The following is a 12,327-nucleotide window of genomic DNA, read 5'->3' on the forward strand; positions in this document are numbered from 1 at the left end:
TTCCCGGAGCCCTCCGAATACTGTCCAACACAAGACGCCTTCCTTCTTTCCTTCCTTCCTTTTCTCCTCGCGGGTAAAGGGCGAGAGCGCTTCGCCCCTCACGCCCCGCCCCTCACTCTCCCTCCGAGCCAACGAGGCTCTCTTCTTCGCCACGCCGTTCAACTTTCCCGGGGAGAGCCGCGGTAGGCGCGAGCGCTGGCTCGGAGCCTGGGAGGAGCAGCGCGCCAATCACGCCGCTTCCCCGCGCACCTCGGTGGTCGTTTTAGCTCCTCGCGCCGGCGACCAATTGAACCTCGCGCCGCCTACAAGGCTCGCGAGTCCTGGCAGCGGCTCCTGCCTTTTCCCTCGGAGACCCTAAACCGAAGAAGCCCCGCCTCGAGCGGACCGTCTCCTCGCCCCTCGCTCGACAATAGCCCCCCTGGAGGAGGCGAGCGAGCGCCCCTCGCCATTTGCCCGCCCAGGCGCCACAAACCCGCCCTTTGCTCCCCTCGCTCACTGGGCACCTGCTGCCAGCCATTGCCGCTTCTTCACCCGCGGAACCATTGACAATTCCGACTCCCACCCCCGCCGCCGGCGTCTCAGTTCAGAAGTCCCATTCATAGGCTGGCTTTCCAGAGGCGCGCGCGCGTCGCCGGCCCCGGCAGCAGCCCCACGCCCACCTCCCCTCAGCTTTCGCCAGCGCCGGATGCTTCGCTCGGCGGCGGCCAGGCTGCCCTCCTGAACAACATCGCCGGGGCTGAGACGGAGGGGACGACCGCCGCCTATTCCTCGCGTTCTTCTTCTTCTTCCTCCTCCCCCTCCTACTGTGAGGCGCGAACAAAGGGATTTGGCCGGCGCACGAGGCGAGGGCGGCGAGGGGCTCCGTCCGGATGCGGTGAGAGCGAGGGGCCGCTCGAGCGAGGCCGTAGACGGCGGGAGCGGCGCTGCCGTCCGGCGTCTCGTCCACTTGCTTTCCACCATGGGCTGCTGCTCGGGGCGCTGCACGCTGATCTTCCTCTGCACGCTGCAGCTGGTGAGTAGCTGCCCTTTGGCGAAGGGCTCGGCAGGCTCGCGGAGGCGATGGTGACCCTCTCGCTCCACTATTCTCTCTTCCCACCCACCCACCCAGGTCTAGTATTGATTTCCCCTTGAATTCCGCCCGCCCTGCAGCCCAGATGAGACGTATCCCCCTGCAAGCTGCAGCCGGAGAGCTGATCTGCCTCGCGCTCCGCAAGCAGCGTCAACTCTCCTGCAACTGACCCCGTGAGGCTGGCAAGCCCAGCCTCGCAGCTGTCCCAGGTGTGTGTGTGGCAGCTCCCTTCCCAGCCCCTCCTCCTGCTGGCCTCGCTCTGGCCAGGGCGCTGTGAAGTCCGTCCAGCGGCGCGAACCGTTTCCCAGAAGGTCAATTACAGCTGCCGAGAGAGGGAGACGCGGCGCCCGGCGCTCTCACGCGCTTGGCGGACTCGCTTGATTCTTTCGTGCGTGTCCGAGTTGCCTCGCAGGATCGCTCCCTGGAGCCACACGTCTCTTTAGCAGCTGCCACGGCCTCCCTCCGCCGTCGGCAAGAGATGTGAGGACCGAGGGCCTTTTCATGCCGCGTGGATCATAAACCTTTTCCTTCGCCTAGGGAATAACGATTTCCAGAAAAGCCACTGCGTGTTGCCCTTAAGATCAAAAGCAATGCCAGTTCTGGTGCTCATTGCGCTTAGAGTTAGACAGCAGTGTGTATATATTTGCAAGTAGTAAATTGTGTTTGCTAAGAAGTATGCTAGGTCCCCCCTCCCCCTTTTTATGTTCATTGGATGATGGTGATTTCCCATTGTAAAGGAGGACTCCAGGTAATGCTGTCTAATTCCCCACCCACCCACCCCTTTTTTGTCTCTTGTGTACCGTTTTCCTGTTCCTGCACTTTGAAGGTGGATTCTCATTCTGGCTTCATTTCAAGGCAGTTTGAAGTGTCTGTCTGGCATGAGAAAGAGATTTCCTGTCTCCCCTGCAGAGTGCTTAAATCAGATATTTAAATGTTGCACAGTTCTATGGAAACCTTGTTTATTCCCATTGTATCAACTTGACAACTGGGTATTAAAACCACTTCATGATCAATGTGAAGTCAAGGTGTTCCGGAAGCACCTGAGGGGGGGGGTACTGCATGCCTTTTGATGGCTTTGTGGCTCAAAGATGAAATCTTACCTCTGCTCACAGCTGAGACATGTTCCTCCCCCTTCTGAAGTTGCAATTTGTAGCATCAGTTAAAGGCTGTTGTCAAAGGGCTGCTTTTGTTTGGGTTTGGCACTTGGTTTTCATGTTATCAAGAGGCACTGCTTTGTTTCTTTCAAACGAAATAAAATGAAGAGAGTTTTCTGTGTATTCGGTTGGTAGCACCACTGAGATGAATATTTTGCTCTAGGTCCACTGTGGCGGCATAGCAAATGGCCTGGTTTGTGATGTATGGTGCATACAGTCTCACCCTTTGGTTTGCCCTGACTGTGTGTGCGAGCGCCTTTGTGGCATATAACTTCATTTCTACTTGTTGGGTTTCTGTTCCTTGTTGAGTCTAATATATAACTATTCCATTGCAAATAGCTGTTGGAAGATTTGACTCTGAACTCAGACCCATTGAGATGGAAAGGGACTACAGCTCAGTGGTAGAGCATCTGCTCTGCATGCAGGAGGTCCCAAGCTCCATCCCTCGAGCAGATAGAGGTGGGAGAGAACCTTGCTTAAAACCCTGAAGACAGTGTTAATGCGGACAGTACAAAGCTTAATGGACCCAATGCTCTGGCTCCATGTAAGGCAGCTTCCTATGTCCCTAATGGGGCTTACTCCCATGTCAGTTGGTAGAATTGCAGCCTAAAAGAGCATGGCTCCTTCCACGGTTTATTTAGTTTAGTTGTTGTGGAACAATTGTGGCTATCTTGTGGTTCAACCTATGACAATGCTGGTTGGGCTGGATGGGAGTTGGAGTCCAGCAACATCTGGAGGGCTACAGGTTTTCCCATCCCTGTTGCAGAACATTGTTTCAGTTCTATCAACTTGATAGCTTGTGCACATAGTACGGTTTTCCTCTTGATAATAGGCAGGGGCTAACAAGGTTCAAATGTTTACTCTGGAATAAATAGGCAGGGTTAAGGAAACAAAAGCAGAGTGTTTCGTGAGTTTCTGTTGTGGCACAGCATAATGTCCTTGTGGAATAATCACATGATATGTTTTGATCTAATTTTTAAGAAGTTCTATTGAATATTGTTTTGTATTGATTCTGTGTAACTGCTTGTGTGTGTGTATATATATATATATATATATATATATATATATATATATCATATTAAACAGTATAAAAATATACAGATAAACTACAGAAACTTCAGATACAGTGTATCTGAAGAAGTGTGCATACACACAAAAGCTCATACCAAGAACAAACTTAGTTGGTCTCTAAGGTGCTACTGGAAGGATTTATTTTATTTTATTTTTTATTTTGTTTTGACTATGGCAGACCAACATGGCTACCTACCTGTTACAGAAATTGATTGGTGATAACTGTGCTTTCCCTAAATGGCTCCTGTTGGTTGTACTTGTACTAGGTGGTGTGTTTATCTCTGATAAGTATTAATTCTTCAGTGGTGGCTGGAGCTGTTTCAAGAGAGGCAATAGGAGAGTATGGCATAACTGTAGCTGACATCTGAGATGCCCTGGATGTTGTCATAAAATGGAATTGTACAGCAGTGTTAGAAACCCAGATGCACAAGCTAGGGGACAAATGGCACCTTAAGCCTTGGTTACAGTTGCTACAACAGAATGCCTGTTCACCAGGGGGTTGGACTAGATGACCCTCGGAATCCCTTCCAACGCAACAAAATCATCGACAATGTAGATGAAGAAGATTCTATATAAAAAGTCCACAGTTTTATGTGACTATTAGAAACAAAAATATGTAGACATCACCTGAGCATTCAGGCAGTTTGCCATTCTTTGTAAACACGAAATTTCCAAATGTGTATTGGGCAAGTGTGCCATATGGCTGTGCACAACTCACAGCTCCATGGGTAATGTCTATTTCAAAAAATGATATACACATGTTTAGGCTTTTCTATTTTCTGGAATGGAAATCCCTTCAAACCAGTTTTAAGTAGTACAATTGCCCTCCTAAACTCTGTACTTAGACTGCATCATACTAAGCTACAGATAAGTATTCAGTTTTCAATGTAAGGACAAGAAGAATATAATTTCTAATGTGATAACCAACTTTATTTCAGCATGATTCTGTTGCTCCTATCTGAAGAAGTGTGCATGCACACGAAAGCTCATACCAGGAACAAACTCAGTTGGTCTCTAAGGTGCTACTAGAAAGAATTTTCGATTTTGTTTTGACTATGGCAGACCAACACGGCTACCCACCTGTATCTGTTGCTCCAGTTCTACATCTCTCTCCTTTTGATTTTAACAAGCCCCTACTCTATAATTTTCCTTTTAAGTTATGCTGAGAATGGGAAAACAGTGTCTCCATTCACATGTAGTAGTAAAATTGTTTCCTTGCTGCTTTCATATCTATTATCTTCACATTATAGGCATATGTGGGTGGAAAGTGTATCTAAGCTGTTGGAAGTGAATGCAAATGGAGTGGTAAATTCTCTAAACCAGAGCTCCTCAAATCATGGTCCACAGAGACTACTGGTCTGCAGGAAAGTTGCAGAGATGTTAATAATATGTGTACTTGGCCCTGTATTACTTTAATGTTTACTGACAATGAAGATCAAGGCTCTTTTGACAGGACTGGATTTATCAAACAGGCTAACAAGAACCTCGAACTAGGACCTGTGACTTTCATAATACAATGCTGGCACAGTCTAATATTTTTCTCATTAAAAATTACCATTTGAAGAGGCCTTTCTCAGTAGACTGGGATAGGACTGACAGTTTTCATAATATTGCACTTTTTAAATGTAAGTGTTGGTGCTGAATAAAAAGAAGTTTATTAAGCGGTCTGTCAAGACCCCCAACAATTTTCAAGTAGGGATAGGAATTGAGATCAGCTGCTCTAAACCTTCATTTCTCCAACTGTGTAGTGGTTTTTGAGACTGTGTATAGGTACAAGTGAGAACTGTCACAGTCTTTTAGGGCATAATTTTAAAAGTCACTTTGCTACTTCAAAGACAATATTAATCTAGATGTTTGTGTAACAGAATGTAAAAAACCAACCGCAGCAGTTGTTTTCATATCAACCCAAATGTCAACATCCATTTGTGTGATTTGGAAGAGGGCAGATCAGAAATCAAGAATTGGAGGTGAAGTGGCAAATCTCAGTCACGCCTAAGGAGCACAGTACTACTGTCTTGGGCCATTTGTAAGTTATAGAGTATAATGTATAGTTAATACTAGAATTCCTAGCACATGTCAGCTTCATGTGTCCCAAAAAGGCTGTATCTGCATTGCCCAATTTCACGTTGCCACCTGCTCCCCACCCCAGTCTGCCAAAGCATCTGTTTCCTGGGCTGAAGGCAGTGCAGCTCCCAAGGGAAGTGAGGCACACAAGAGCGACTCTCTCTCTCTCTCTCTCTCTCTCTCTCTCTCTCTCTCTCTCTTGTGTCTTCTAATCACAGTTTCGCTCCCTTTAGCCCACCATGCAGCTGCTTGGTGGGCTGTGGAGATCTTGATTGTCAGTGCCAGTCATCCGGGAAGGGGTGTGTGCGCAAAGGGATTGCCCTCTATTGTGTGCAAGCACATGAGCCCACCACAGGCCTTGAGCCAGAATGGTTGTCTGCCTCTGACCTAGCACCTTCTTTGGCTCTCAACTAATTATTTGGTACATACAACAGCTGGGTATGATTTCCCCTGCATTTGCTCAGTGCAGGGTTGTATCTTTTTGCTCTTTCTCTCTTTTCTATCTGAAGAGTCCAGTTCATTACATGCAAATGCACCGAAAAAGAAAAATGTTGATGACAACCTACAAAAAGTAGGCACTTGTGAATCAAGCATGTTTTCCTTGTCAAATAAAGCTCAGTTCAAATAACTCTTGAAGGCAACATTTCTCTTAACATAATTACAAAGTGTTATTTGGATAAATGTTTTAACACCAAGGCTCCTTTACCTTTGTAGGGTAGAAAGCAAAAGCAAATCTGCCTGAGTACCCATCCTTTGCTAAGATTCGGCTAGTAGCCATCCTCTTTCCCTTCAAACTGGAGTTACGGTAAAAATCCTCATCTGTGTCCGTCCGTCCCCCCCCCCCGCATATGGTTCAGACACATAGCGGACCTATGCACACAATGGGACTACTTCTAAGTAGACATGCATAGAGTTATGCTGTCAGTTAAAATTGGGCCCACTTGAGGTATTCCGACTGTTCCAGGAATGTGGCAAATGTAACCTCTGAACAGACACATCCATATATATGACAGAAATTTCTTCAATTGCAATAGCTTAAAAATGATGGAAATTGCTGCTTTGTCACTCTGGCTGCATCAGTGGATGAGTTAATTTTGACTTTACATTGCTGTCATGATTTCAGGCTTGTATATATCCAGAGATGGCTCCTGGTGTGTTGTGCAGAGTAAATTGCTATAGTCAACTTTCTGTGTTGTAAATTGCTGTGGGAAACACCCCTTTGGACCAGGGTGTCTTCAAGTGCAAATGGGTGTCTAGTGGAGGTTATCTGGAGAATTGATTCAAATTTCAGGCTTGTACTCCCAGCAGTGATGCGGGTGGCACTGTGGGTTAAACCACAGAGCCTAGGGCTTGCTGATCAGAAGGTCGGCGGTTCGAATCCCTGCGACGGGGTGAACTCCCGTTGCTTGGTCCCAGCTCCTACCAACCTAGCAGTTCAAAAGCACATTAAAGTGCAACTAGATAAATAGGTACCGCTCTGGTGGGAAGGTAAACGACGTTTCCGTGCCCTGCTCTGGTTTTCCAGAAGCGGCTTTGTCATTCTGGCCACATGACCCGGAAGCTGTACGATGGCTTCCTCGGCCAGTAACGTGAGATGAGAGCCGCAACCCCAGAATCGGACACGACTGGACCTAATGGTCAGGGGTCCCTTTACCTTTACCTTTTTTACTCCCAGCAGAGAAGGAGACCAACCTGTATTCCGATTGAGAAGCTTTAGACTGCAGGTGGGAATTTGTGTGACTTAATGTTCTTCACACTAAAGAAATAGATACACAGAAGCATCTACATGGAAAGCAAGATACCAGGGAGAAGAGCTTTCTTCTTGACTTCTAGATTACAGGACTTATTGTATGGAGGAGCTTTTACTCATGAGATCCACCTACCAAAGGTGGGGGTTGAAGGGACTGTAGACCCCCTCAGCGTTGTTGTTTTTTGAGGGGGGCAGGCTCCTCCATTGTTGGAGCCAGGCATGGTTGGGCCCCCTCAATGTGCTTCAGAAGATGGCACCTTTGTCACAGTCTAAAAAAGCTCAGTTGAGAAATAGGAATTACTCCTGCGTTGTATGTAAGAACTAGATCATATTCTTGTTAATTTACATCTAAGTTGCAGAAAAGTATATACCGGTATATTGCAGTGCTGCATTTACAAAAGTAACCTCTCCTTGCTTCTTTTTCAAATAATTTTGCCACTTAATAATTCACTCCATTGAGGTAATCTTTCTTTACAGTGTACATTAAATGTATTATTTATATTCATAAATTCAGACACAGCTGTGAATATCTAGGAGATATGACTATGCTCCCCTGTAACAAAAATTTAAATAATTACATTTTTTAAAAATGCAAAGGGCTTCGAGGAAATGTAAGGAGAGTTAATTGAAGATGTTTGACTTCACTGTCTTGGGAACCTAGAAACAAAATCTGGGTTAAAAAAAAAAGTATTTTGCCTCCATTCAGATATATTATAATGTCTGATTTGAAAACAATAACTATCATCTGACTAAACCATTTCCTTTTGGGGGAAACCCCACCCCCCACCCCTTTGCCCTAATTCTGCTAAACTTTGATTAAGTTCAAGTGGAAACAAGGTAGCTTCAACTAGCCCTATGCATGTATACTCTGAAGTAAGTCCTGCTGACTTTAGTGGGGCTTGTTCCTGGGTAGGTGTATATAGGATTGCAGTGTTCAATCTCATGACTATTTTTAGCTGGATTGAGGCCACTCTTGTTATACTTATTTTCAATGTCTGTGCTTGTAAGCTGCTTTGAGTTCACCTTTCTGAAAAAAGTGGCTAATAAATATTACACACACACAAAATTGCGGTACATGGGGTTGGTAATCAGCTCACATAAGTGATGTTGGAAGTTCTAGGTCAGTTGATGGTAGATTGTCCATTCCCTGCCTTCCTCCTGTGAAGTGGGTGAAATGTCATGTCTTGGTGTTGCCAGGGTAAGCTGTTGTTCATGACAGAAGGGCAGCGGGCAGCTTAGAGCTGCTGTTTTCAGCAGCAGCTCCATATTTCTTAGAATTTGCAGTTCTGCCCAAAGAAGAGTCAAAGCATTTCTGTCCAAAAAAATGGAAAGTGATTATTCTTGAGACATTTATTCTTTATTCCATTAAATGTGCATGCGAGCAAGCCCTTCGATGAAATTGTGAATCTGATTATATCAAAATTATTTAAAGCGTTCTTTTCTTGAGGAGGTACCTACCAGAAAATTTAGAATTATATTCTGTTTCTCTGTCCACAAATTGCAATTCCCTATGCCGGAGCAATGCTAGAGGCAATATCACAGTTTTTAGTGTGATCTTTTATTTGCTTTCTTGGCTGCTTGCACTCAGTTATATCCTTATGATCTTGCTAGGAATTTGTGCCTTATGGCAGTTTCTGTGAACCTACCCTCTACCCCCCCCCCCCCCACTGCCGCAAGGAGCTTCAACACCTTGAGTATATACTTTGGGTACAGCTCTTCCTCTGACATTATGTTGCTCATTCTCATTTTAAAGATAGAATTGCTAACATTGTCACTCATATTATGCATTACTATTTTCTCAGATATGGAACTATAGTTAAGATTTATTGCATGTATCTCAGTTCTGCTGTTTATCAACAGAAAATGCATAGAAAATAGCCATTTGCTGAATGCAATGACCCCAGTTAGGAATAATAAAACAAGTCAAATCATAAATTAGATGCTGGAGTTAACATCTGAGAAATTTATAGTATTTTCCAACCCAAACATTCAACATACCCAGAACAGTCTTGGAGGAGGAGACTATTAGTTCATATTGCTAAAGTCACGCTGCATCATGTACTATACAGTGAATGTGAAAAAGCTTCCTTTTTAAATTTTTTGCCTGGAATTAAGTAGTTACCAACATGCATGGGTTATTTTAACTGTGTCAAACATGTGATTCCCATCAACTAGCTGATTTTAAGGACTATTTTTCCACAGAAACACAGAATTGTAGAGTTGGAAGAGACTACGAGAATCATCTATTCCAGGGGTAGGCAACCTAAGGCCCATGGGCAGGATGCAGCCCAATTGTCTTCTCAGTCTGGCCCGCAGACGGTCTGGGAATCAGCGTGTTTTTACATGAGTAGAATGTGTGCTTTTATTTAAAATGCATCTCTGGGTTATTTGTGGGGCATAGGAATTCGTTCATTTTTTTTTTCAAAATGTAGTCCGGCCCTCCACATGGTCTGAGGGACAGTGGACCGGCCCATGGCTGAAAAAGGTTGCTGACTCCTGATCTTTTCCAACCCCCCTAAAGTGCAGGAAACTAACTGAGCTAATACACTATAAATCAAGGCAGTCCCCTTTATTTGCAAAACTCAGTTTGAACTTACTGAAATCAATACATATGGGGTAACATGCCAATCAGAACTAGTGTGTGATAATTTCCCTTATCCTAGAAATAGGGAATCTGTGGGCCTCCAGATGTGGGACTCCAACTTCCAGTGGCCCCAGCAGGAATGGCCAGTGGTCAAGGTAGGTTGCAGCTGTACGAAAGTCAGTTTCCCCAGCCCTGCTTATATCCATTGACCTGGGATAAAGCCCCATTGAAACTAGGACTTCTGAGTAGACACATTTAGGAGTGTTCTGTAAGCTGGACCCTACTTTTTTGCAGAATCTGGTTAGTGGTAATGATATCTCTTCATGTGCCTTTTGTGGCATTTTCACCCACAGTGTTGTTTCTTGCCTTCTTTTGGTTTTCAAAAAATGAATGTATTAGGAGGACTCATTTTTTGTTTGTTTATTTATTAAATTTATATACCACCCTTCAGTGTGGTGGGAGCCAGTGTGGTGTAGTGGTTAAGAGTGGTAGACTCATAATCTGGGGAACCAGGTTCACAACTCCGCTCCTCCACATGCAGCTGCTGGGTGACCTTGGGCAAGTCACACTTCTTTGAAGTCTCTCAGCCTCACTCAACTCACAGAGTGTTTGTTGTGGGGGAGGAAGGGAAAGGAGAATGTTAGCCGCTTTGAGACTCCTTCAGGTAGTGATAAAGCGGGATATCAAAGCCAAACTCTTGTTCTTCTTCTTCTGATGATGATGCCCACAGGGCAGTTTACAGGGAACCAGGCAGAGGGCCTTCTTGGTACTGGCGCCCACTCTGTGGAACACCCTCCCATCAGATGTCAAGGAAATAAACAACTATCTGACGTTTAGAAGACATCTGAAGGCAGCCCTGTTTAGGGAAGTTTTTAATGACTGATGTTTTATTGTATTTTTAATATTTTGTTGGAAGTCGCTCAGAGCGACTGGGGAAACTCAGACCAGATGGGTGGGGTATTATTATTATTATTATTATTATTATTAATAATTACAATACATTATAGGTTTACTGGACAAAGTCCTAATCTGAAGGTTGAGTGGGTCAGCTGGACTAGTAGTGCTTTTTGAAACAGTGAACTGAACCCCAGGAATGCAGATAGACCTGGAGCAGCCCGTTTGCAAGTGCAATTCTGTTTTCTTTCATAAATAGCCACACATTATTCCCAGTGTCTAAGGCGTCCCCCACCCCACGAAATAATATCCCATGGTTATATAAAGAGCCTGAAACAGAGAGGCTTATAGCCTAATTCTTCAAAGAACTTCCATTTGCAGCTCTTCACTTGAAACAATGGAAAATGGGAATGTTTAGTACTTTTCAGACGGCACTTAACTACTGTAACCATGCCACTGAATAGGTTGTGCAAGTGCAGGCACTATTAGGTAGGACCATTAGATGAAGTCATTGAACCATCAGGAGGCTGGATGTGGGGGAGGAACTGTGTTTTTTCTAATCTAAAAATGTTGCAGTTGAGCATACACACTGGGATCATCCTCTGGGGAAGATTTCTTTCAAACATACCAAGCCTGCCAGCACTACTATCTAGCATTTCACTACTATGAGGGTTTCACTTTGTAATGTTTCACAGATATTGACACCATGCTGCGTATCTTGGGTCATCTATTATTAACATATGAGCAATTTTGCCTGGCTAAAAGTATGTTCTCATTATTCATACTTCTTTTAATCCCCTCTGCTGTTGGAAGACTCCTGCTGCCTATTGCTGCTATATATTTTTATGCCTGGGATACAAAATCATCTTGAATGTACACAAAGCAAGCTTGCTATTGATTTTCCTAGAAGTGTCCCAGATTTTGATCCTATCCGGCCTTGTAATCAGAAAAGGCTTATACCTTAACTGCTGTAAACTTACCTTTGCAAAAAAGGATAATTTCTGTGTTCACCTGTCAGATTTGTTGCACTCTGCATGCCTAATGGTAACACAAGCAAGTAAGAACCATTAATCGGTAGTAAGCCCATGCTTTTTAACATCTACAGTGAACCTGCTGGGAGAAGTCATTCAGAGGCTTGGGGCTGAAATGCCATCAACGTGCAGATAGCACCCACTCTGCTTTACTTTTTCATCTGCCTGTCCCAAGAGTTTCATGGAACCTTAAAGACTAATGGATTTATTATGTTCATAGTAGGCTTCATTGCAGTAACAGCAAACTGCTGATCATGTTGTGATTGTGCCAACTGCAATTTCAACATCCTTATTTTACATGCACTTCTGCCAAGCTAGGTATCCCCCATGCTATACCTGTGCATTTGATTCCCCATTTTACTGCTAAATGATGAACTTTGCATTTGTCTCTATTGAATTTATTTAAAACTCTTAATACAACAGTATTTTGGGGGGGGGGCAGCCTATCTATGTACCTGGGTCATAGCAGGTGCCAAAGAAAAGGCATTCTCTAATGCACATGACAAAAGAGGAAATGCTATTTTAAGAGGATTCCTTCCACTTGCAGCTTTAAACATACATGTATTAAAAAGGATTCCTAGTTGATTGGTCACAACAAAATACATTTTGATCAATTAGTCTAGTCAAATCAATTTAGCCATCAGGCAGGAGGGAATATTCATGGAAGACAAGGCAATCAAAATCTACTAGTGTTCAGTATCGAAAACAGT

The 12,327-nt window shown here is 44.4% G+C and overlaps 1 protein-coding gene across 4 annotated transcripts in view; it reads left to right on the plus strand.

The window, feature by feature from the left end:
- The first annotated feature begins 533 nt into the window (after positions 1–533).
- The window catches only part of NKAIN3 (sodium/potassium transporting ATPase interacting 3), a 185,284-nt gene continuing 173,490 nt past the window's right edge, over positions 534–12,327 (plus strand). Inside the window, exon 1 of one of the 4 annotated variants that reach the window (XM_033155298.1) lies at positions 534–1,012. In XM_033155298.1, the coding sequence (XP_033011189.1) occupies positions 959–1,012 (54 nt within the window). In that variant the 5' untranslated portion in view covers positions 534–958. Of the gene's footprint in view, positions 1,013–1,769; positions 1,818–12,327 lie in introns of those variants that run through there. The other 3 variants (XM_033155294.1, XM_033155296.1, XM_033155297.1) reach the window with 3 other exon arrangements.

This window comes from Lacerta agilis, chromosome 7 (assembly GCF_009819535.1).
Source record: "Lacerta agilis isolate rLacAgi1 chromosome 7, rLacAgi1.pri, whole genome shotgun sequence".
Classification (NCBI taxonomy): Eukaryota; Metazoa; Chordata; class Lepidosauria; order Squamata; family Lacertidae; genus Lacerta; species Lacerta agilis.